The 26,620-nt window shown below is 45.6% G+C and overlaps 2 protein-coding genes across 3 annotated transcripts in view; both read left to right on the top strand.

Annotated features, from left to right (window-relative positions):
* The window catches only part of NCAPG2 (non-SMC condensin II complex subunit G2), a gene marked incomplete at its 3' end in the record, with an annotated part of 275,587 nt that overhangs the window by 124,388 nt on the left and 124,579 nt on the right, over nt 1-26,620 (top strand). The window lies entirely within an intron of this gene.
* ESYT2 (extended synaptotagmin 2) overlaps nt 6,149-26,620 on the top strand; it is a 74,104-nt gene continuing 53,632 nt past the window's right edge. Inside the window, exon 1 of one of the 2 annotated variants that reach the window (XM_082631716.1) lies at nt 6,149-6,570. In XM_082631716.1, the coding sequence (XP_082487842.1) occupies nt 6,259-6,570 (312 nt within the window). In that variant the 5' untranslated portion in view covers nt 6,149-6,258. The remainder of the gene's footprint in view (nt 6,571-26,620) is intronic. The other variant, XM_082631717.1, reaches the window with a different exon arrangement.

Below are 26,620 nucleotides of genomic sequence, written 5' to 3'. Positions count from 1 at the left end.
ATTCTGTAAAATAGGAGCATTTTGTGTCTGGCGCCAACTGAACTGTCAGTAAAAGTTAGTTATTAACACTTTTATTGTTGTTGTTCTTATAGGTTATCGCCTCAACTATAAGCATTTAGAGATGAAAGTGGGTGGGATACCAAAATTATCGGCTTCCTTTGTAAATTCACAAATTATCCACTACCATATGAAACCATAATTGGAGCACATTTTGGAATTTCAGAGGGCCCATCAACACCCCTTTCTTCTCTTAACCCACAGAGACTGTAGTGGCAGAACCCTAAATGCCCCTCGAGTCCGTGGTCCACTCTCCTTGAGACTGTGATGATTTCACGCCTGAGACTAACTTACTGATCAGTTAAGTCAGAAAGGAGATTATCCTTAGTGGGCCTAACACCAAAAGAGGTGATGCTTCAGAGAGATACTCCTGCTGTCCTGGGAGAAGAAGCAAACGGCCACATCAGGAGGGTTCACGTGGAGGGAGCCGAGGGGGACCCCTGACTGTCAGCCCCCAGAAATCAGGACCTGAGTCCTACAGCTGCAATGGACTTGGGAGAGGATCTCAGGTGAGAATCTCCAAGAAGACCACAGCTCAGCCAATGCTTGACTTGCCTTTCTAGGCCTGAGCAGAAGGGCCCAGCCAGGCCGCGCAAGTATCATCTTCATTATTGGTGAACACTGAAATAGGGCTTGTGACTCAGTACTCGGCTCCAGCTGGGGACTCTAATATGTACCGCCTAATTCAGACTCCTCCACGAACATCAGGGCTCCCCTCACAGGCACAGAGCTGCTTCGGGGCTCCTGAGGCCTGAGCTGTACTCAGTAGATACGTTTCATCATGGAGACAAGCCTAGACAGGATTAACTCACTGCCACAGAAGGCTTCCCACAGGTGGAGACATACAAACCAGGTTTTGAAAGATGCATCAGAGTTTTGCATAAGGAGAGAAGGATAGTTCAGACACAGAGAACAGCAGTGCAGGTGCAAAGGCACAGAGAGAGTAGACAGAGTGGTTTGGGGAGAGTGGGAGGCAGTGCAACCGTGCAGGGCACAGACCCTGGTGGGGTGGGTGTGGGTGTGAGGTGAGACGCAGGGTCAGAGCTCTGCTTGTTCTGCAACGGATCTTTTTAAAATTATTATTATATTTAATTTAGTTGGCTGAGTTGGGTCTTAGTTGCGGCACGTGGGATCTTCGTTGCAGCGTGCAGGGTCTTTAGTCGCAGCATGCAAACTCTTTAGTTGCGGCATGTGGGATCAAGTTCCCTGACCAGGGATCGAAACTGGGCTCCCTTCTTTTGGGAGCATGGAGTCTTAGCCACTGGACCACCAGGGATGTCCCTGCAGATGATCTTTAATTTCACAGCAGAAGCAAAAGAAACAGTTCATAAGCAGGGAAGAGAGTCAATCAAATCTGCATTTTATATTGGCCATTTGATAGAAATAGGGACTTTAAAAAATAATTTTCCAAATACTTTCAAATTTAGAGAAAATATTTGAGTACAAAAGTCTCCATCACCCAGATCATACAGCATGTGCTTCCACTCGCCTGTCCTTGTCTCACATTTATCATTTATCTACACACACACTTAGCCATCATCACTGGTCTTTCTCTGAGTTATCTGACAAAGAGCTTCAGATATGATTACTCAACACCCTGAAATACTCCAGTGCCTGTTTCCCCAAAGCAAGGACAGCCCCTGCTCCACAACCCTCCCAGTCCAGAAGTAAAGGTTGATGCAACTCTGCTGTCTAATGCACAGGCTGTCCCCCAAATATTTCTTTTCCTTTGTGGCCCAGATCCCACTCGGGAACATACATTGCATGTAGTTGTGCCTCTTCAGTTTCCTGCGATCTGGGGTAATTACAGTTCCTCAGTAAGAAAACAGGGGCCCCTAACACTTCACCTGTCCAGTGAGCCCCCAGGCCACACCTGGATCAAGCTTTCTGGCAGAAACGCCCAGACATGCTGGTCTACTCCTCTCAGCTCGTGGAGTCAGGACGCAAAATCCCAACGTGTCCCCAGCCCGCTGGCAATATGTAGCTGGGTCACACCTGCCAGCTTTTCCCTTTGGGATTGACGAGTATCTAGTAGCAGGTATTAAAACCTCCACCTACCATCCTTAGCCTCCACTGATAACTCACTCCAGCCCTATGATGACTGGTAAATGGCGATTTTCTGCTTCCATCACTCCAATGATTTATTTCGCTTGCATTCCTCACTTGCTCGTTCACCTACATCGGTATGGACTCGTGGGTTCCTGTTTTACTCACTGGGTTGTAATCTGCCAACATCACCCTTGATTTTGCTGCTCAAATTATCCCAGATTTAATCAGTGGGCACCCCTCCCGTTGCCTCCTATGTCCTTTGGCATCATGTGATTCTTTGATAATTTTCTTACTTTCTGGCACAACAAAATATTTCAGGGTCATCTTGCACTTTCACTGCTCCAGCCCTGAAGTCAACTGTTTCTCAGAAGATCCCTGGCTCCTTTGCTCGAGAATGGTATTTAGAAGCAAGATCTGGAAACTACATGTACGTCTACCTGTACACTTACATCAAAACACACGAGTTCATACTCCCTCCAACTCCAATCCAACACCTCAGGGCTCTTTCCAGCCTCCCCCTTTGCATGCTTATGAGATCTCCAACAGCAAGAAGCCTGAACTGCATTATCCTGGATAATGCATTATCCTTGCGTTATCCAGTGTATGTGTCTATTTGTCAGTATAACCAGGCTGACTGGTCACCAGTACTAGGCCTAACACTGTCTCCTCTGTGCTGGGGAGCGAAGGTCTCTAGGGAGCTTTTTAAGAGGGCAAGATTAAAGAGATACCAATCAATTAAGAAAATGTTGTAGTAATCTGGGCAAGCAAGCAAGGACCAAGCTTTTCCTGATTCCTCTAGTTGCACAGCAAAGAGACCCTCTAAGGTGGCTCAGGTAAAGAATGTGTGATTGTGTCACCAAAGAAGCATCTGAGAAAAAGGAACAGGAGTCTTGATGAGTCTGGGAAAAATGAGACTCGTTGGTAGTGCCAACTAAAAATTGTCGCTCGCCATCTGCCTCTACAAAGATGAGGTCACTGGCCACTGCAGTCGCTGGCCTTCCACACCCCCTGAAAGGAGTTCAGGGCAGAGATCAGGAATGAGGCCCTTTGTGCTCTGCAAAAACTGGCAGAACAGGTCTTCAGATAGTTAGATATTTTCGGGAGACCATGTTATGAGCCCAATTTCTTGCATCTTCTCACAGCTAGAAGAGCACTGAAATCATTAACAGAGACATCTGCTCCTCGTGAGGAGCAGCCACCTTCTGCCAAAATGTGTGCTCGACTGCGTGTACCTCCTCCACCAAAATCATCACACATATACTGAACAACCCTCCGTTCCCACCCTGGCCTGCTGTTTGGAGCAGTTCCTCAGAACAATCTGAGAGGCTGTCTCCTGGGCTATGGTCCTCATTTTGCCCCAAATAAAACTTAACTCACAACTCTCACTTTGTTCATTTTTTTCAGTCGACAGGAGCATGAAAGGAAGGGAGGCAGACCGTGCCCCTCCCGTCTGCACTGAAGCCCACGTAGAGGTGCTGGGGAAGGAGCTAGGACAGGGAGAGGGGAAGAGGTGGACAAAGGGTTGATAAGGCCCAGTCCTAGGCAGGAGGGGATCTAAAACAAAGCAGAACGGATTGAACTTAAACTGAAGGCAGCACTTTTCTCTGAAACTAGAAAGGAGGAGTGCAGAGGCTGAACCTTTACAGTTCTGCACGGGAACACTCACAGTGACGCTCTTCTTTCCTCTGAGAAAGCAGTGCCTGTCACTGGAGAACTGTCCGCAGAGAAGGTAAGGCAAGAGGTAACATGGAGAGGTCACAGGAGATTGGGGTAGAGTAAAATGTTAGCAAAAGCCTAAGAACTAGGCCGGGCCTGCCAGTAGTCTCAGCAAAGGATGAGATGGGTTCTGCCTTGCTGGGAAGTGGCCAGAAGTTCAGTGGGGTCACAAAGGCAGCAGAGGCTGGAGGCTGATTGGTGCACAGCATGGGCCTGTCTCTTCAGTGTATTTTACATCCCTAGACCCCGCCCAGGTCAAATGCTTTATCACAGACATGCAGGATTTCTTGTGTGGCTCATGTTCACCCAACTCTTTATCTATAGGATGTGATGCTACAGCTTTTTAGAGGAAAGACCGCAAGACAGAAAGTCTCATGCTCCTTCCTGTGTTAACAAGGCAGCTACTCGTTTTGAGGTTGTAACTTGGTCTTGAGTGAAAGGTGGCATTAGAGCTTTAAGCTGTTGTGTAGGAAAAGGGGTAAGACTCATCATTTTACATATTTGCAACTCACACAATGTAATCGGGGGAAGGAAAACCATTCCTTTCCTTGCTTATGGTTTAGTGCCCTTGCCCAAAGTTGACTGTTCTAGCCCCTGGAGCAATGTTTATGAGATTATATATATATATCTATCTCCATAGCCACACACACATATATGCATACATAATTACATACAGACTCACAGATGAGGTGAGGGGAGGTATCCTTTATTCATTTAGTACCTGCTGTGCCAGGCACTGTGCTAGCGTGAAGATATGATGATACACATAATATAGTTCTTGCCCTCATAGACTTAAAGCCCAGTTGAATGATTAATGAGACTTTGGCAAAGTTACCAATGCACGCAGATGCTGCCCTTCCCACTGCCCCCAAAAGTTCATGGGAGCAGCAAGTCTTTCACTCACTGCATCTAACAGGGCTGTGATTGCAGTTGTCTTCAGCTGGTGGTCCTCTTCATCTTTCAGCCTTTCACTCTCCTGTCTGCACAGCAAAATGGTCTGTGGGATATCACTGTTTTGTCCTGAAAATGGCAGTCTTTGCCCCTGCAACTACTGCACAGTTATCGTTATTCCAGAATCCCTACAATATGGCAGGGAAGGGCCCATGGGACATGAACACATCCACTAAGAACTTAAAAACATGTAAGCATGCTATATTTCTCTCCAGTAGTCCCTGCCCCTCCTAAAGATGATCATGCAAGGCTCCCAGTAACATAAAGATTTGAAGAGCAAGAGAGGGGGAAAAAACTAGCCCTATTGTTACAAACTGAATTAAAATATCCTTGGAACTCACTTAATACGCTTAAAAAACTTACCCAGGCTGTCCTCTGCAACTGTTTGGCTTTAAGGAGACTACAAAATAAATATAATTACCCTGACTGAGTTTAGTGGAAAGCAAAGCGATCAAGAGCTGTCTGTGCTTCTAGAAGCGATTCAGAAATCGCGGGCAGGATGTCAGCGCCCGCAGTAGAAGCTCTCGGGCACGGACAGCATCCTGCTTAGTGAGCGGGCGCTGGGTCCCCGCTGTCCCGCCGGGCGAGGACAGTTCCTGTCCCACGCGCACACAGGGGCCTATCCCGCGCGCTCCTCACGCCTCCAGGACCGCTGAGAGAGTTCCATCAGGAAAACGTCTGCACGCTGTGGGCTCTCAGCACAGCCGCGGGCCCACAGAACCACTCGGATTTTCTAACAACTTGGAAGTGCCTTTAACAGTGACACCCTAAAACTTGGCAAGTGTAGCGCAAACTCAGGAGCGTGTACTTCTCCTTCCACAGCAGCCCTGCACGAACCGCGACCCAGGTGACGGGGCGAGCTGAGCCCTCACGGCCTGGGACTCCCGTCCCAGGAGCTGACCCTAGCCAGCCACCTAGTCTCACACCCTGCGGCCAGTGAGTTCCGCGCCGTGACGTCCACGCACGCCCCGCCTACATTCGCCTTATGGGCGCCCCGCCCCGCGTGTGGACGTCCACGCAGGACCCGCCCCCCTCGCCTCATCGGCGCTCCGCCCGCCCGCGCGATGACGTCACAGGGCCCTGCCCCACCCGCCTCAGGGGCGCTCGGCCAGGCCTGTGGGGTGACACCCACGCCGGCCTCGCCCGCCCTGTCCACTGGCGCCCCGCCCGCCCGCGCGATGACGCCACACACCAGTCCCGCGCACCCGCCTTCGCGGCGCTCCCGGGTCCTGTGGGATGACGTCCCACGCTGGCCCCGTCCACTCAACGTTAGGCCGCGCCCAGGCCCGGGGCCACGCCCGACCGCCGCAGTAGAAGCCCCCGATCCCTCGCCGCCGCCGCCCCGCCCGGCGTGCTGACGTAGCACGGCGCCGCGGGCGGAAGCGCGGGCGGGCAGGGTGGCTGCGCCGTCCCCTCAGAGGGGCGCTGGCGGGCGGGCTGAGGCGCGTCGGCCCGGAGCGGACCGGAGTGCTACGCGGCGGAGCGATGAGCGGCGCCCGGGCCCCGGGCCCCGAGGCCGGCGCCGCTGGAGCCGAACCCCCCGGCGCGGCGCTGAGCGTGGACGTGGCGGGGCTGCTGGTGCAGCTGGCGCGCAGCTTCGCGCTGCTGCTGCCGGTGTACGCGCTGGGCTACCTGGGCCTGAGCTTCAGCTGGGTGCTGCTGGCGCTCGGGCTGCTCGTGTGGTGCCGCAGGAGCCGCGGCCTCAAGGCCACCCGTCTGTGCCGCGCGCTGGCGCTGCTGGAGGACGAGGAGCGCGTCGTGCGCCTGGGGGTGCGCGCCTGCGACCTGCCGGCCTGGGTGAGTGGGCGCAGCGGACCCCGACACGCCCCCGGCCCTGACCTTCCTGTCCGCCACGACAGGCGTCCCTGCCCGCCCCAAGTCCTCCCGGGTCTGGGGTCCGCTCACGCCCAGACCACCCGCCCACGTTGGGGCGTCCTGACCAGGGGCGACACGTCCGCCTGGGTGGGCGCCGGCGTCGGGCCTGGCCCTATGTACCTTGCGGGGCCTTGCCGCTGTCGCCGGGCCCAGCCGCCCGACCGCTCTCTGCCCGCGAACCCCTTTGGGTTGGCTCCTTCCCTCCGCCGCGCGGGTCCCGAGCAGGGCCGCACAGGTGAGGCGCTCTCTGCGCTGTCCTGCCTTGGCCACGTCGTCACGCCTCGCTGTGCGGTGCCGTGACTCCCGCCTGCGGAATGTGAGCTCGCGGCCACCGGGTGCCCTGCGCGGGCCTGGACGCCACTCCCTGACCCCTGCGGAAACGGCGGCCAGCGGTGTGGGGAGAAGGGCGGTTTCCTCCTTGCCTGCGAAGTCTCAGCCGTCCTTGGTGGTTTCTGGCACAGTTGAGGAGCAGTGGGGGTCCCCCAGAAGATTTGCTGGTACGATGATTGGAGGTGTGTTCCAGTTCTTTGGAAGTAACGTTATAACCTGAGTAACTTTTATGTAGGGTGAACTCGAATCGCAGGTGAATTTGGGGGTGGGTGGGGCAGGCGTGGTATTGATCGTTTGTGCCCCAAACGGTTCTCTGCGTATTTTACTTAGGCAGCGTGGAAACTAACGGAGTTGGTTCCCTCGTTCTTTCTTAACCGTGAGTTGGTGCCAGAGTTTCAGACGGTAGGAAACAGTGCTTGTTTTAAGATAAATGATGCTCCTGTTAGGCTTGATGTAAACTTCTCGGGAAGATGGCCAGCCAGTGAGTTTCAAAAGGGTCGTTTTCTCTCAGAGGAGAAAAGGGCTTGGAGTACGCTCCCTGTTTCCAGTCAGAAGACACTTGTGAAGCGAGGCATGGAGTGCATGACACAAGGCAAACAGGTTGCAAAGCAGGAGTGCCCACGGCCAGGAGGAGGAGCTCAGTGGTTACTGCCTTGTGGTGACAAGTTGCAACTGCAGTAAGAACCTCACAGTCAGGGACTTGGGAAATTTAAAATTCCGTCAATACGTGGTGGACGTGTGACACAGGACTACTTGGAACAATCACAGTAACCAGCGTGGTGTAGCTTTTTGCCAGAAGCAGGAAAGAGGAGGGTGGTGTAGAAAACGGGAACTCAGTAACGGAGGTGCGAAAAGCCAAGAGCAGAGGTGCATTTTGGAAACGCAGAAGGACTTTCAGGTGGTGTCTGGTATCTTGTGTCACACCGAATTGAGTGATTCCAGAAAGTAGCTAAAAACAGGGAGTAGGGGCATTACCAAAACAGCAGACATAATCAGGGCAGAGATTCACAGAAACTGGGGGTGCTGACATTCATAGATGCTTGGTTATGGAGCAGTTGGCTAACATCAAATTTGCTTGTAAAAGCTGTGAAATGCACACTATTTTCACATAATGAATTAACAAGTATCGTTGTTAACATATTGAAGGACGGGGCAAATTATTATGATTATTTTTAGCAGAAGAAAAGGGTGATTAGCCAAAGCTTCCTTCCTTGGGTTTCTCCTTGGTGTGACGTAAACTCATGAACCGTGGTGTTCGTCTTGTACAGTAAGGAATTTATGTTTTTTCCAAAATTTTTCACTTCATTCCAAATTTGTGTTTGTGCTCATGTCATACAGATGTATACTTAAACATGCCTGTATTGCTTAGAAAACTACTGTGAGGATTCACACGAAACTTGACGGTGATCATATCCAAGAAAAGCACTAGGAATCTGGGGTTTGAGGCAGATTTTTTAATACTTTTTTTTATTGTAATACCCATGTATTGTTTTCACGACAAAACCAGTGAATTACACTGTCTAGAAGTGGACCTGCTGATCTGCTGTAGCCAGGGAGTCCGTGCATAAGAAGAGTTAAGTTTTCTGTTTCAGTAGTTCTTTGATTTTTACTGTACATACGTAGGTTCTTGGGGTTCAGAACTTTGGGCTGATATTTTGCTTTGAACAACATGTTTGTACGGATTTCATAGTGTGTCATTGACAGCTGTGATTGACAGCAGGGTAGAAGCAGAGCAAAGCTAATGTGCTCACTTCCTAACCTCACTTTTGAATATGTTCACTGACAATTTTTCTTCTGTTTATTTAGTAAAGTAAAAATTTATACTGGCTGTAAAATGAGATGATTAACAAATATGAACACTTGGAGAAAAAATACATATACTGTTTCAAATTAAGGCTATTAGGATATGAAAAATGGCTCTCAACGTGATAATTCTGTAAGACCTTGATTCTACAGCTTTAATGTATACCACATTACTGTTCATTCTTTACTCTCCCCCCCCCCCCCATTAACAGGGAAAAGGCCTGCAGGTTTGAGTTCATAGATTGAGGACTGGCCTTTTTGTTGTATCAGTGGTTTCCCCTTGTTAATTGGACCCTGTAAAATTAGACTGTGGTTGAAGAATATTGTTGAAGAGTTTTTATAGACGTGAGTAGGGGTGATTGTCCACTGCTATTTTTGTTTATTTGAAAAAATAGAACTTGGTGTGAAGTCTGTCCTCTTCCTGCTTTCACTACTGCCAATAAATGCTGATTCCATGGCTGCAAATAAGTAAGACCCAAACCTGTCATAAATGACAACTAGTCTTTTATTTCTCTAATACTTTGATGATTGAGATTTAAAGCATAGTGAACTTCTGTGTTCTGCTGTTTTTATTATTATGCACCAGTTTTTTTTTTAGGGAGAGCTTTCTTCCCATGGTTCTTCTGGTAAGTTCAGGAGAATTTAACTCTAGCCCAAATTTAATATGTATAGGCTAAGAACCAAATGGACAGAAGAAAAGAATACACTTTGGTCTCATGTAAAGGAAGGGCAAGTACTTTTATTCTCAGTGTTAATCATTGACTTATAGTTTAAAAAATTTTTGTGAACACTTGTAACAGACTTGTAGCTAAATCAGGATCCACAGTTTAGCTATTTTAAACTGTGGTTGCAACTTTAGCATCTAGATCCTAGAGCAGTTATGTGCTTTGAGAAAATGTTAGAACCTCCTCAAAGCTGTGAAGGGGATATGGATAATCTTTGGGTTTCTTGTTTATGTGCACACTACTGCTGTTTTTCAAAGAGAAAAAGGACAGTCACCCTCAACATCGCTGTTATGCTGTCTAAATGCTTCATGAAGTTAGAGCAGAAGGCCCCATCGTTGCTGGACATAAAGCAGTAACTATTTGTTTTTTAGTTTAAGCTAAAAACTGGATTTAAATTTAGGATATATGCATCCATCAGGTTGTGTGCTCTGGTTTTTCTGCATCAGATGAACATTAACCTCACTTTATATTCAAGATGGGAGCTAGGACTGAACTATATATAATTTAAGTAGATACAGGAATTGAAAATATATGTAGTATATTTCTGTTAAATTATATTAAGTTAATACATGTTGTGTTAAATTACGTTAAATATGTTTATAAAATATAGACCTTGATCCTGTGAAGAACCGATGATGAACAACTGACTTGAGAGTTAGTTTTCTCCTTAGGCCTGGTGGACCTCTTTCCTGTTTTCTCTGTGGGTTTTCATGATTTCTAAATTGGTTGCAACATTTAACCTTGAATGATATCACAGACATTGTGAATAGATTAAAAACCATTGAATTGTACACTTTAAATGAGTGAATTGTATGGTATCTGAATTATATCTCAGTGCTGTTAAAAAATATAGACATTGGCGGAGCGGCTGGACCCGTGAGCCATGGCCGCTGAGCCTGCGCGTCCGGAGCCTGTGCTCCGCAACGGGAGAGGCCACAACAGTGAGAGGTCCGCGTACCGCAAAAAACAAAAACAAAAACAAAAAAAAAAAAAAAAATATATAGACATTGAATTTCTTTTAAAAATAAAGAAGTGAAACAGGTGAACAGTTATAGTACAAAGTAAGCCATACAAACCTTGCTTATGGAATTCAGCTAAAACTGATAAAATTTTTAAAAATTATTGTTCCAGTATAAATTTGGAGACATTTACATTTTAAAGAATATTTAATGAAAGTGGAGGGCTTATGAATGAAAAAAGTAACTAAGTAAATGTTTTTACCTTAAACCTAATGTTACTTTACGCATTGATACTACATTAGCTAAACAAACAAATTGTGCTTCAAAGATATACATAGCCTAAATGTGTGTTTTTTGTGTGAGTTACTCTAAACTCTTACTTTAATTCAAGTACTGATATGTAATTACAATGTGTGTTTGGGAAATTTAACCTATAAATTGGTTTGTTTTCTATAAATGTATCCTATCATGGCATTATTTTGTTTATTTTTTTAAAGGCCCACTTTAAAATTTTTTTTAATTTAAATTTTTATTTACTTATTTATTTATTTGGCTGCACCGCTTGGCATGCAGGATCTTGGTTCCCTGACCAGGGATCGAACCTGTGCTCCCTGCAGTGGAAGCTTGGAGTCCTAACCACTGGACCGCCAGGGAATTCCCCATAGCATGATGTTAGAATGTACTATTTGTAGTCTCTTGCATTTTGTTATGTTTTGTTAAATCATTACCTTTTTTGGTTTCCATGACAATGCTGCCTCAGATGAATTTTCCTTCCCCATTTAAAGATCTGAGGACCCACTATCCACAGAAGTGCTGGAGGTCACCTTGCCTTCATGTGTGTACTTACTTCCTAGTAGATACGAGGTGGGGTGTGATGGCCGAAGAGTGCCCTGGTGGGTCAGAAGGTGGTCAGTGGTGGGGGCGTGCATATAGACACACTAAAGGGCATTGAAGAATAAGTGGGAACAGCAAGATAGAAGTGCAGGATTGGGAAATCAGGCATCTCAGGGGGTGAAAACATCAGAGCCCAGTAGGACAGCAACATGGGGGGGGGGTACCTGGGCCCTGCCGTCGGGAGGGAGCTGTAAGGAAGGTGAGGAACTGTCAGCTGGGCCCAGAGGTGAGGAGTAGGACTGGGGCCGGGCCACCTCTCAGGGCAGCACTCGCATTTCCCAGGGAGACTTGACGTGTTTGGACGTGGGAGGAGGGGGACATCGTGATGTACTCAGAACCAATTTGTGAAGTCAGAAAGTGGAAGCTCCTGTGCAGTGCCGATTACTGCTGGATTGCCCTGCTGTACACCCTTGAGGTCGCTGGAGACGCCTGTCCACCTCCCCCAAATAGACTGTTTCATTTTACTCTGAAGGGTCTTATTGTGCCAGGAACACTGCGTCATCCCCTGCCCTTTTGAAACTGGGTGGGCGTAGTTCTTACATAAACAGTCAGTAGTTGTGTTGCATGGAACCATTTTTCCATTTAACATGTTTTTTTCACAAGTTTTCTCATGGTCTTTTGCCCTCTCAGTGGTTTTTCTTTCTTAATTTTTTTTCCTTAACTGTTAAAAAGTCCTGTAAATTTTTTAAAGAAAACCATCTATTTTGGTGAATTTTTCCTAGAGTAGATCACATTTTAAGGGACAAGCCCAGCTTAAGTGCAGGGATCAAAAATGGGCTTTCATTGATTCATCTATTCACTCAGCCAGTATTTATTGGACCTTTCCTGTGTTCTAGGTACTGTGCTAGGTGATGAGTTAGACAAGGCCTCAAACTCAAAAATTTACTAGCTGGTGATAACACAAATCTAGGGATAATCCTAGTTCTAGTCATAGTATGCTCTGGTAGTTTTTTCTCTTTTTGAAATAAAAATAATACATATTCATTTTTGTTAAATGCAAAAAAAGTATATAAAAACATTATTCATAATTCCAAACCACCCATCATAGTAGTTGGTAAAAACTATAATAACTTTGAATGGAATTGTTACTGTGTATTCATCTATTTGTACTAATAAACCATACTAAAAATCATTTGTTCAGAAAAATACGGTTTAGCGTTTAAAAGTTTTCTAGACTCTTAACTACATGTGGAAAAAGAAAGGCTGACCTTTTTTAGGTCTTTCACTTGGTGAAGTGGTATATTCATTTTTTAAGAAGACTATGCCTTTTAGAGCATTTTGTACATTTATTGAAGTAATAGCTCAACTCTTTAAATCAGTGTATTGTAAAAGATTTTACTGATGAGGATTAAAACTTTTTTCTAGGGTTTGTAGATCTAGCTGTGCGTATAAGTTCAGTTTTATGCTATCCTGTCTTTCCTATGTTGTGAAAGGCAGTCTTATGATTACTCATAGTGGACGCCTCTGAGACCTGTAGTTCAATATCTGGTGTCTTTTTAAAAAAAATTAATTAATTTATTTATTTTTGGCTGCATTGGGACTTCGTTGCTGTGTGCGGGCTTCTCATTGCGGTGGCTTCTCTTGTTGCGGGGCACGGGCTCTAGGCGCCCAGGCTTCAGTAGTTGTGGCACGTGGGCTTAGTAGTTGTGGCTTGCGGGCTCTAGAGCTCAGGCTCAGTAGTTGTGGCACACGGGCTTAGTAGCTCCGCGGCATGCGGGATCTTCCCAGGCCAGGGCTCGCCCCATGTCCCTTGCATTGGCAGGCAGATTCTTAACCACTGCGCCACCAGGGAAGCCCTATCTGGTGTCTTTTTAATGGACTACAGCAGGATGTCCAGAGGAAAGTATCAATGCAGAGTAATAGCACATCTTAAGTGCACCCCGTGTGTCAGCAGCAGTGACTCCCTTTTTAAAAAAATGCCATTGTTGTACCTGGTGACTACACTTGAGAATGGGTGGTAACCACACAAGTGGCAGATGTGGAAATGCTAGTATGGAAGTTTTTATTATGCTTTCTTTTTTATTATTTGTAAAAATGTCATTGAAGTTGATCTTGAAGTTCTTTTGTTTGTTCACTTAGTGAACTTATCTTTCTGCTTTTAATGAACATGCAGTCGTGTTTGCCTTTATTTCTCATGGCTAGACAGGTTTTAAAAACATGATTTTTCTGGTATGAAAAGAACACTTGCTCATTGTAGAACATTTCAAGCTTTGGAGAATAAAAAGGAAAAAAGCTACCTGCAATCCTACTAACCAGTGATAGCCTTTATTAACGTTTCGGTGATTTTCTGAATCTTTAGTATGTCTGGAGGTACGTGGATGTTGTATTTGCCTACACTAAGGATTATGTTGTGGACGTTATATCATTATTCTTCAGAAATATGACTCGTTTTTTGCAGTAGTATCTGTTTTATTTGAATTATGTCTGGTGGACAGATTCCAAAAATCAGATTGTTAGTTACTATATGTTGAGAAAAGGTAAAACTAGAGTTTGAGATATTTAATTTTCTACTCTTTTCAGTTATAAAAGATTATTTGCCTGAACTATTTGTCAGATTGTCCAGGATATATGAACTATTTTTGAACTCATAAGAGTAGCATGATAATTTTATAAACAGAAGTCTAGCTTTAGGGGGCAGTGTTTTTGAATGGTATGATGTTAAAATAAGCACAGTAGATTTATCCAGATCCCCTCTTACGTAAATAACCTTTGGAAGAAGAGAGTCCTCCCACGCAGAGTCGCTCTTCCAATGGCTTTTCTTCCTCTCTGCTGTGTTGGGATGTGAGAGTTGGTTAAGTTGAAGTCATGGCTTTGTACACAGTGTAGCACAGTGTTGGGATTGTTGTCTGGAGATTGCTGAGAAGGCTCACTGCATTGTCCTTGATCTCGTCTGAAAACAGCTACCGCGTGATTGGTGTCGTCAGTGTCACTTGGCAGCCCTTGGGCACTGAGTGATGTGGGCCACCCTCGTGGGTACCCATGTCACACGTGCCGGCATGGCTGTTTGGGCACACACTCGAGAAGCAGGCTCTGGATCTGATAGAGGTAGGTTCCTGTCTGAGACCCACCCACTCCCAACTCCATGCACTTGGGCAAGTTGGTCACACCTTTTAGAACCTTAGTTTCCTCATCATTAGGTGGGCATTGAAATGAGCCCGACCCTGTGTTGTGGTTGTGAGGCTGGAATGAAGAAAGGCCCAGGGATGTGGCAGAGGTGGCTAGTGGTACCCTGGGTTAGTGATCACAGTACTGATGCTTCCTTTCAGCTGCACTGGTGTTAACGGCCAGCTTCCTGCTGCCTGTGGCGCTTCTCTGACTCACCTTGCCCCCTCCTCCCCGCTTCAGCCGGAGGGGGCAGATGAGATCGGAGCTTCTCTTTTACTGTGGTTCGTTTATCTGGTGTTGTTGCTAAGAATTTATCTGCCGTAATGCTTTGTTATTAGTCACACTCTAAAGTATTCCTTGTAATTTCTTTCTCTTTTTCTCTGTATATTCCTAAAGTAATTACCCCTCATCCTTGCTGCTTCTTCCTTAAAACAAATTCTGTCCTGAGGTTGTGGTTAATCTCTCCTTGCTCTGCTTGCGGCAGCTGCCCTGAGGCAGTAGGTAACTGTGGTTAGTTCCATTATGACAGTACAATGTTGTACAATTTTTAAATTCTTGTAGTCTTTTCCTTCATCTGGTGAATAAGTGTTGGTTAGTGACTAAGGTGGGGATTTGAAAATGTATATCCTATTTCTGGGTCAGTTGTAATAGTTTAAGTTAACCTATATTAGATGTGGAGCTGTTTTCCTTCCATTTGCATCCGAGGGGTTGAGATATGTTTTAGGTTTCCCAGGGATGGTGGATCTGCAGAGGATAAACCCAGTAATGTGGGAAGAGAACATCGTCCAACTTGCTTCATGCCATAAGTATTACACTGGAGTACACGTTATATACTGGTTTTCGGGTCTGCCACTCATTCTGAGATTCCAGCATGAGACTGCGAAAACTGTTCATCTGGGTGATACTTGTACCTTCTGCTTTCTTACAGAACTTTGCTTACATATTTGTTAAATCATTTAGTTAAGTGTGCTTAGTCCTGTAATTGTGTGTAGGATCAGGAGTTTGAAGACAGGGACTTTTTATATCTGCCATAGCATCTCACAGTATTTGCATGGAGTTTGCACAGGAAACCTAATGAGTTGTGGGAACAGTGAGCTACTAATTGCTTGTTTTATTAGGAGTGTCTCTACCCAATTATAAATTGTCGTATGATGCCTGTGTCGCCATTATTACACATATTTGAGGTGAGCTGCCTACTGAGATCATTAATTTATTTCACTTGTGCTATAAACATTTAAATGTCTAGCGAGCAAACGCATAAGATCTGTTAATACTAAGTTAATGTCTGAGTACTGGGTTTTTAAAACCAAAAACCCAAATATAATCTGAAACAAAAATGAGAATACAGTCTCAATTTTTTCACATACATAAAGAAAGGTCTTGAAATTTATCCAGAGCTATTAGAAAGTGTTGATTTTACTTAATAGCTTGAATCAGATTGTGGTTTTATATTGGGTGAAATGGAGTGAACACTGCTGTATGTATGAAGGATGGTTTTAACAGGAATTATCTGTAGATTGTATTTCATAGTGGATGGTGCAAGAGGGGAAAGGCAACAGCTCGTCTTTGCTTGCTGCCTGCACTGGGGCCACTGTAAGAAAACGCGGCAAACTTGGTGGCTTAAAAAACACAAATTTATCATTCACAATTCTGGAGGCTAAAAGTCTGGAATCATTTCCTTTGGGCTGAAACCAAGGGATCAGCAGGGCCGTGCTCCTCTGGAGGCCTTTCCTAGCTTCTGGAGCTGCGTTCCTGGGCTCACGGCCCTTCTGCACCTTGAAAGCCAGCAGCTGCTTCGATCATCACGGCGCTTTCTGTTTTCTTTCTGTGTCATTTCTGCCTCTGCTCCCTCTTGAAAGGATACGTATGATTGCATTAGGGCCCACCCAGGTGCTGCAGGATAAGTTCCCCAACTCAAGATCCTTACTGGATCACATCTGCAAAGTCCTTTTTTTTTTTTTGTCTCATAAGGCAACACTCACAAGTTCTAGGGAATAGGACATGGATCTCTCTTGAAGGACCACCAGCACTGCCCTACATCTTGGAGTCCTCAGGAGCCAAGGTGGCCGAACACAGTGATGACGGCTCAGCTTTGTTTCATCAGTTCTGAAAGGCACTTCCCCTCCACTTAACTTCTCTGGTCTCAGATTCATCTCACGACCGCGTGCAATTCAGTTAGTGTACTCTTTCCTTCTTAGTGGCACAGAGGTGGTGGTGTGTCTTATCATTGGTCATTTCTTGGATTCAACACTGTGGCTGTTCCCTTTTTCTGCCATAGCCCTGGTACCTGAGAGTTACGTGTGGTCTTGGAGAGGCAAATGGGGGAGAGAGAGGAGCTGAGCTATTGGATGAAGGGTGGCCCACTTGGGCCAAAGTGTTTGCACTGGGAGATGAGGAGAGGCTCCCGGGGAGGGCCTTACGCCCTGGGAGTGCAGGCGTTTGGGCTTGATCTGGATGACGCCCGGAAAACACCAAAACATTTAGAATAGTGGTGTGTCCCGATTTTAAAAAGGCATGTGTAGCAAGATAAATCTGGCAGTGATGTCCAGGTGGACTGAGGGGACTGAGAGGTGTCCAGATCCAAGCACGAGAAAGGAAGGAGTCACCCTGGGAGGATCTGATGGGGTCACACTGGGAGGGAGGGAGGGAGGAAAGGGGCGGGATGTGGGAGTGAAAGGTGACTCCAGGTCGCTTGCTTGGCTCCTGGGTGAGGACATGATATTTGCCAAGAATGATTCTATAGGAACAGTAGTTTGGAGGCCTAGAGATAAGGATGGGAAATTGTTAATTTTGTTTTATAAACGTTGAGTTTAAGAACCCTAAGCGAGTTCCAAGAGGAGTTATCCAAACAGCAGCCAGCGGCTGGTAGGTGAGATCTGGGGGACACACCCAGACACTTTCAGTTCCTAGGTGACGGGTGGCTGAGATCACGCTTCAAGTGGAGAAATGGAGAAAGCATGTGTAGACAGCATAACAAGACCAGAGGGCCCAGGACAGACCTTTGCACTCTGGAGGAAATCAGGGGATGGAAAATGAGGGGAGGGAATTCCCTGGTGGTCCAGTGGTTAGGACTCAGCGCTTTCACTGCTGTGGCCCAGGTTTAGTACTTGGTTGGAGAACTAAGATCCTGCAAGCTGCAGTGTGGCCAAAGAAAAGGAAAAGAAAGAAAGAAAATGAGGGAAATGGTTCATTCATTCAGTGCTCACTGTGTGCAGGTTCTCTTCCAAGCACTCTGCGTAGACACCTGTTACCCTCATTTTACAGGTGAGGGGACCACCCTAACACTTGTCTTTGGTCCCAGGGCAGAGTTTGAACTGGGAAGTCTCTTGGTGGTGAGGAAGAGACTGGGAATTAGACATTGTCTAATCTAGTTATTTTGATAATTTCTACTTTTCAGAGGAGGAGGCTAGGGCCCAGGGGTTCAGCGGTCACTGCAGTCACACGGAACTGGAGGCAGTGCCGGGCTGGGGTCTTGTCCCTGCCAGCCACGCCCTCTCCACTGCCCCTCGGCCCAGCTCACTTGGTTATACAGCGTTAGCCTAGCTGTCTCAAGTATCGTGTTAGGCAGCGGAGTAGGCTGTCAGTGTTTTCAGTCTCTATAATTGGGACAAGTCCTTTTTCCATTTCCAAGTTTTTGTCTGGGATCATTTTCCTCCTGCTTGAAAAACTCACTTTAATATGTCTTTTAATGCAAGTTGGACAGAAACAATTCTTCTCAAGTTGTGTTCATTTACAGAAAAATCAAGCAGAGTTCCCATATCCCACCTGCATCTAATTTCTTGTATTAGCGTCTTGCATTAGTGTGGTACATATGCTGTAATTATTGAACCAGTGTTGATACATTATTAAGTTCCTAGTTTACATTAGGAGTCTCTCCTTGTTTGTAGAATAGTTTCACTGCCCCCGCCCCCCCCCCAGTCCCCTGAGTCTTCCCTCCTCCCCATCCCCAAACCTCTGGGTGGCCACTGATCTTTTTACTCTCTGTAGTTTTGCCTTTTCCAGAATGTCAGAGAGTTGGAATCATACACTGTGTAGCATGTTCACATTGGCTTCTTTCTCTTAGCAACATGCATTTAAGATTCCTTGTTTTTTCCTGGCTTGAGAATTCATTTCTTTTATTTTTATTGCAATAAAATTCAGATAACATAGTATTAACTATTCAGTGTCATTTAGTACCTTCACAGTGTTGTGCAACCGTCGCCTCTGTCTGGTCCCCCAAATTTTCATCTCCACAAAACAAACCCTGTATCCTTGAGCAGTCACTCCCACTGCACCCGTGCCCACGTGCAACCACAAAGTTGCTTTCTGTCTCTCTGATTTTACGTATTCTGGACATTTCGTATAAATGGAATCATTACAATATGTGACCTCTTGTGTCTGGCTTATTTCACTTGGCGTAACATTTGACAGATTTTACCCTGTAGCGTGCTTTGTTTCTGTTTTCTGGCTGAATCATGCTCCACCGTACAGATAGTGCCCCACTCTGTTTACCCACTCCTCCGAGGAAGAGCTTTGGGTGGTTTCTGTGCTATTAGGGGTGGTGTTGCGAACACTCACATACAAATGTTTGTTCGAATACCTGTGTTTAGTTTTGTAGGGTGTATATACCTAGAAGTGGAATTGATGAGTGCCAAACTGTTTTCCATAATAGTGGGAATATTTTATATTCTCACCAGCCATGTAAGAAGGTTCCAATTCCTGCTGATGCTTGCCAACACTTGTCATTTTCCGTTTTTTGATTCTGAGTCATCATAGTGGGTGTGAAGTGGTGTCTCATGGTGGGTTTGACTTGCATTCCCTGATGACTTATGTGCATTTCCTCTCAGCTCCACATTTAGTGAGATTTTTTGGGGAGCTCGAAATTGGCCATGGCGGGAATATTGACACCCTGGACGTTGGCAGTCTCACAGAATTGGTTGTGAACACGTAGAGCTAGAGCAGCTGGCTATACCACTGCTTGAACGATGTCTGTTCCCCTCCTCCAGAGAGGGTGCACTCCAGTCTCTAAAGGCAGAAGGGGAACAGATCACCGTAACCTAGTAGGGTTTGAGCTGGCCTGAGGTGGGTTGCAGGGAAAAGCTCTCTCTGTTCTGGACCCATCCATGCTTAGGGTTTCATCCAACAGAGGCTGTAACTGAAGACCTGCCGTGTTGACTGAGTGCCCCCTCAGTCCACCTCAGAGTCCAGGCCGTGCTTTCTCAGTGCAGTAAAAGCTCTATTTTGCTTTTTATAGGCTAGCTTCTTGCCCTGATAGCTCAAGAATTTGGCAAATGCCTAAAGGGAAGCTCAGCCGGCTTCACCTCCCCCTCCCAGGATCTGGGCTCTCAAGTCCGGTCACTCAGCTGACCCGAACTCCAGTTCCTGTCTACCTGCTCTGGTGAGGTTTCTGTAAGCTCAGCTGGCTTCTTAGCCACATTTCTCTGGATTTCTCAACCTCTGGTACCACAGCCATGAGGGAAAAACAGCCACAGAATGTCACACCATCGCCCTGAGGGGGCTTCTGCCCTGCGTTTTCATCTTTCACGCCCTGAGCTGCCCAGTGTCCTCTCGTGGGCTGGTGAGCGGGTCTCATCTGGCTTTTCTCAGTGTTCTCAGCAGAATGGGTTGCTGCAAGGTGCTCTGATCATCATAGCTGGAAGCCAGTGTTATTTTTAGGGAAAAATAGATTTGAACTCCTAGTGTATTTCCCTGTGAAAGTTAGGAGAACAGATACTTCCTGTTGTTGAGTGTACACTTTGGACGGGGAATGGGGAGACAGGTTTAGGAGAAAGAGGGCAGGTGTTGAGTGTTGCTTGTATAATTTATTTCAAAATGTTTCCCTGGGTAAATATTTTAAGTTGAGGTGGGTTTCATGGTTTGGGGGGTTTATTGCTATTATTGCTGCTTTCAGGAAAATACTGTCACTGTTAAACACAATGTGTGAGGTGATCTGTAAATTTTAAGCAGTGGAGCTTGAAGTAAACAGCTGTAGAAAAATTCCAGTTAAGACTTCACTTATTTTACCTGTGAAATGTCACCTGGAAATACCTGTTCAACATGACCGTGTAGTGAACTTATCTTTTTATGAGTGTTGAGTATTATTTGTTTCATTCATTTTATACACTTTATAGCTTCAGCCTGAAAACACTGGGAGTGTTATAAATAGAGGAGAAAAAAGGTTTTGAAAAATGGATTTTAAAACTTTTCACAAGAGCCCCCTTCCTGTGTAAGGAGGGTCAGGAAATCTGGCCGCCCCACGGGACAGTTTGGCCCAGCACTGCCTCAGGGACCCCAGGAGTTGGCCTGGTGCAGGCGTTAGATCTGGAGTCCAAGGCCAGTCTCGGCGTGGCCACCCGTGCTCCATGGCCAGTGCCTACCTCGTGGGACTCAGACTCTTCACCTGCTAAGTGGTGAGGAAGTGCAGTGATTGATCCGTCGGGTCCCTGCAAGCTCCTAACAATAAAACAAAAAATGAGCCAGGAGCTGGCCCTTAAGTGAGGGGTGGGGGCAGGGTAGATGAGATGAGAAACTGCTCTGAAGTGGGCAGTGAATGTTGAACAGGGTAGAGGAGACTGAAGCAAGAGGTTGGGTGGGCAGGAGTAGGTTGTAGGAGGGAAACGTAAGCACTGGTCGTTAAATACACTATATCACACGATAGGGCAGTTTATTCACGGCTTTTTATGGCCTCACCAAATATTTTGGTTCCGATGTTTATAGAGGTTTTTAATTTCAGAAATCATTTGGGGCCCACAATGGCATGACTCTGCTTTTCCTTCATCAGTGAGTGGCCCAGGGGCCCTTTAAGGCCAAATACATCACTAATGTGTCCTTGTTTGTTGGCTAATTGACTAACAGCTCTGAATCAAGCTACTAGTTTACCTTGAGGCCACTGGAGTTACTTATTTGGTCTGTTATTATTGGGGGAAATATCTGATCCACACGAGTGCAGATACTACACGATCCGCGGTTGGTTGGGACCGAGGATACGGAGGGCTGACTGTAAATTATGTGTAGAATTTTGGCTGCGCAGAGGGTCAGCTCCCCCTAACCCCCGAGTTGTTCAACGGTCAACTGTATGCAATTCAGTGTTTTTGGTATATTCACAGGATTGTGTAACCATCACCAAAATCAAATTTTATAATAGAGTGTGTTTGTCCATATGCACTAGCACTCACCCTCCATTCCCTCCACATTCCTCATGCCAGCCCTGGGCAACCACTAGTCCACTTTCTGTCTCAAGGCTTCCCTGTTCTGGACATCCCATGCACATGGAATCAGACAGTATGAGGTCTTTGTGGCTTTGACTACCTGTGTGATAGATGATAGAGATTGGTAGATAGGTGATAGAAAATGAGAGAGGTGACATGATTGATAGATACAATGGTGATGGATTGATAGATCGATGACACCCCATCCATCTCCTGCTGTGATGTTGTACTGTAGCTGGATAAGATGTAACCATTGGGGGAATCTGGGTGAAGTGCACACAGGGGCTTTCTGTGCACTTTTGCCATATCTGTAATTATTTCAAAAGAAAAAAATTTTGAGGGTGATCTTGTGATCTAATTATTGGTTTCTCTATAGAGGTATGCGTTTATAGTAAGTAAACTAGTGGGTTTTCTAGGAAGAATTGGAGAGAGTTTGGGGTTTGATCAAGAGATGTACAAAAATTTTTGTAATTTTTTCCTGAGGTACCTTGTTATTATTTACTCTCTTGTATGGAAAACGAAGAAAGGTAGCGTAAGCCATAGTGTTTCTCCCTGGATCATCACTGTAACACCAAAACTGAAGGGTTTCTTTTTTGTTTTTGTTGTTGTTTTAGGTATTTCTGTATTGCATGATCACAGTTAATGACAAACAAGCACTATGGGGGATGTACTGGAACCTTGGTCTCAAACATCCAGTAAAGATAAATGATTATATTCAGGAAAAACGTTTTCAAGTGCCTGATTACCTATTGTTTCTCCATTGCATACAAATAAAGGAATTAAAGGAGAAAACAAGATTTTTTTTTTTTTTTTTTGCGGTACGTGGGCCTCTCACTGTTGTGGCCTCTCCCGTTGCGGAGCACAGGCTCCGGACGCGCAGGCTCAGCGGCCATGGCTCACAGGCCCAGCCGCTCCGCGGCATGTGGGATCTTCCTGGACCGGGGCACGAACCCATGTCCCCTGCATCGGCAGGCGGACTCTCAACCACTGCGCCACCAGGGAAGCCCTGGCATTAGTATTTTCATGAAGGGATGTCTAATTGTTCTGCTGGGTAGAAGTTAGATGTATCCCTCTTTTGACCCTGCCGCTGACTCTTAGTCCTGGCTTAAATTTTCTTTTCATTCTATGCATGCACTGAAATTTAAGTCCACCTTCAAAAATAAATGGATGGATGAATAGTATATCTAACATAGCAGATATATTATAGAAAGCCTCATAGTAACATTCCTTTTTAGCGAATTAGAAATAAGAATTGGTTTTCACATAATTTGGACAGCTCTGTTAGTTATAGGAGGTATGCTGGGATAAGCCTAGCTCCACGTGGCATGCAGGATCTTAGTTCCCCGACCAGGGATCGAACCCATGCCCCCTGCAGTGGAAGTGCAGAATCCTAACCACTGGACCGCCAGGGATTCCTCAAGGCTAGCTTTTTTTTTTTTTTTTTTTTTAATTTATTTTAGGCTGCGTTAGGTCTTTGTTGCTGCCCGTGGGCTTTCTCTAGTTGTGATGAGCAACTCTTCGTTGTGGTGCACGGGCTTCTCATTGCCGTGGCTTCTCTCACTGCAGAGCACGGGCTCTAGGCGCGTGGGCTTCGGTAGTTGTGGCTCGCAGGCTCTAGAGCGCAGGCTCAGTAGTTGTGGCGCACGGGCTTAGTTGCTCCGCAGCATGTGGGATCTTCCCGGACCAGGGCTCAAACCCTTGTCCCTTGCATTGGCAGGCGGATTCTTAACCACTGCGCCACCAGGGAAGCCCCCAAGGCTAGCTTTTTAATTTTTATTTTACTGTTTACCGATTTGCAAAAAATAGTGGTCATTTATATAACAAAGAAATAGTAATGAATTATTGGGTGACAAACATGCTCTAAACAAGTATTTGTCAACAATTGTATATAATTATTTCCCCTCTCCTGCCACCTCTGCCGTCCTTGAGCCAGGAAGAGCCTCGGGGTCCACGAGCTGTGGCTCTCTACTGTGGTTTCAGCCATCTTTCCTCGTGTCAGCAGCCAGTTCTTAGAAATGACAGAAGAAAGCAACAAATTTACCCTCACTCTGGTGGTTTGTAGTGAGCAAGTAGGAGAGCAAGTAGGAGAGGTCCGGTCACTCCCTACCTGTGGGTTCAGGTAAAGATGGCAGGAACAGTAGTGCTTCTTCAGACTCCCTAGTGAAATTTCTCATGAACGGAAAGGCACCTTGGAGAGAATTTTGAAAGTGTTTCCTGGTAGGAAAGGCCTTAAACAAATGGCTTTTCTAGTTTTATTTTAATGTCTTTGTACTACAGTGTTGTTCTTGGTGTATCAAATCACCCTGTTACACAGTAATCAAAGTCTACATAAAACTGGTAACAAACCACTGGGAAAATTGTAATGCTGTGGATGTTGAAAAATATAAATTGCTGTATTTACTGTGTGAATTAATTGATTGCCTACTTTTTATGTACACTAGAAATGGATAAATCCAGTTATTTTGTGCAATTTCTTTTTACCATCCAAAGGAGTAACTTGGCCGTACTGTTACGGCCGTACTGAGAGACGTTCCTCTCTCACCTTTTTAGCCTTGAATACTTTTCTTCTTTATAGAGTAGCTATTAGGAGGAAGCATCCCAGTATTTTAGAAAACATATCCTATTAAGACTTCTTTTTTTTTTTTCTTGTGGGTAACATTTACAGGAGACCTTCAGCTCTCTTTTTTTTTATAGGAAAATAAATTTTTTTTATTAGTTTCTGCTTTATAACAAAGTGAATCAGTCATACATATACATCTGTTCCCACATCCCTTCCCTCCTGCATCTCCCTCCCTCCCACTCTCCCCATCCCACCCCTCCAGGCGGTCACAAAGCACCGAGCTGATCTCCCTGTGCTCTGCGGCTGCTTCCCACTATCTATCTACCTTACGTTTGGTAGTGTATATATGCCCATGCCTCTCTTTCGCTTTGTCACAGCTTACCCTTCCCCCTCCCCATATCCTCAAGTCCATTCTCAAGTAGGTCTGTGTCTTTATTCCCGTTTTACCCCTAGGTTCTTCATGACATTTTTTTTTAAATTCCATATATATGTGTTAGCATACGGTATTTGTCTTTCTCTTTCTGACTTACTTCACTCTGTGTGACAGACTCTAGGTCCATCCACCTCATTATAAATAGCTCAGTTTCGTTTCTTTTTATGGCTGAGTAATATTCCATTGTATATATGTGCCACATCTTCTTTATCCATTCATCCGATGATGGACACTTAGGTTGTTTCCATCTCCGGGCTATTGTGAATAGAGCTGCAATGAACATTCTGGTACATGTCTCTCTTTGAATTATGGTTTTCTCAGGGTATATGCCTAGTAGTGGGATTGCTGGGTCCTATGATAGTTCTATTTTTAGTTTTTTAAGGAACCTCCATACTGTTCTCCATAGTGGCTGTACCAATTCACATTCCCACCAGCAGTGCTTGATCCTATTTTTCCAATTTCCATGCATACTGAGTTTCTGGAGAAGGTGGGAGGTGGCAGATTGGAGTTGGGGTTGTGAGGAAAGATGGAGATGGTTTAATGGGTAAAGAAATTTTAATGTAAAAAGGTTGGAGGGCACAAATTTATGTTGGTGCCGGTTTACATTTGAGTCGTTTTCTCCTGACATGCTCACCAGCCAGTCTTGAGGAATGCTCAGAGCTCCCCACTGCGGGGCCACAAAGAGGTAGCATGGATGCTGCAAGATGCTGGTGGCTTAACATTGCAACTTTGTTTAAATCCTCTTACTTGGAAGTCTTGTCCAGTGTCCGTATTTATTAGTGTTTCTAATGATTTTTTCCCATGATAATTACATAGCATGAAGAAATTGTAAGGGGCTTTCCTCTAAGCCCCATACAGATGCTCCCAGGTCCCCCTAGTTTATCTCAGCAGACTGTATACACATGGTTTTCTGTGTCTGTCATGACTGGGAAGCACTGGCATAGAGAGCTATAGATGGATGGTTGACCTGAGGTCGAGAGGGTGAGAACGACTCTCTTTCCCCATCATTGACAGCAGCTCCCAAATCCTGGGTTCTCCAGGGAGTCCTTCTATATGTTGGAACCTTGGACTCGCTTTGAATTTTTCTGGGCAATTTTCACTGTCTGTGAGTCTTTCCTTTCCCATTTGCATTGATTTTAAGACTAATCCATATGCAGACAAAGGAACATTAAACATTTGAAGATTTCTAGTTCGTCTCTCCCCAGCCTGTGAACTCTTTGAATGCAGTCAGGTCTTAAGTATACTGCAGTGTACTTCCAGGTGAAGATGTGTTGATTGCTTAAAGGCTTCCTGAAAACAGTTTCTGTTGTGAGATGATAAAGTACAGGCTTCTCATGGTTTCATAGAACCTGTGGTTCGATTGTCCTAGTCTTGCCTCATCTATTCTTTTTTTTTTTTTTTTTAGTGGCTTAAAACACAGTTTTTATCTCTCATGGTTGTGTGGGTTGACGGGGTTCATCTGGCCCATTCTTTCTCGGCCATGCCTCATCTATTCTTATTTTTGAGATGTGAGTGTTAATTTTAGGCAGGAAAACAAAACTCCTGCTTATATCTTTTCAGCTTGTGGACTTAGGTAGAACTCTTCGCATAGTGCAGGAAGATTGGTGTTAGGGGATCGACGAGAGCGGGTGACACTCTGGTTTGCTGGGTGACCAGTGAGGTAGCGCCTGGAGGGCCGGCTGCCCAGTGGGGAGCTCCAGTGGGCTCCAGGGCACACTCTGAGCAGTTGTCCCAGATGAAGTGAATTCTGCCACTGGGATTTTCGATGTTGGTTTTTTAGTTTTTGTTTTTTTTGAGACACTGCCTAAAGGAATGTAGAAATGAGCAAAGCTCAAATCCTTCTTGGAATAAGGAAGAATGTGAACAAGTGAACTTGACTGGCCAGTTTGCTATTTGAAGTTTAAGGACATTTGGCTTCCAAACTGATCATTTTATCCATTATCTTTTGTATTTTACTTAAAGACATTAAACCAGTA

Source organism: Mesoplodon mirus, assembly GCF_964341445.2.
Source record: "Mesoplodon mirus genome assembly, chromosome: 9".
NCBI lineage: Eukaryota > Metazoa > Chordata > Mammalia > Artiodactyla > Ziphiidae > Mesoplodon > Mesoplodon mirus.
This window is presented reverse-complemented; position numbering and strand designations above follow the sequence as displayed.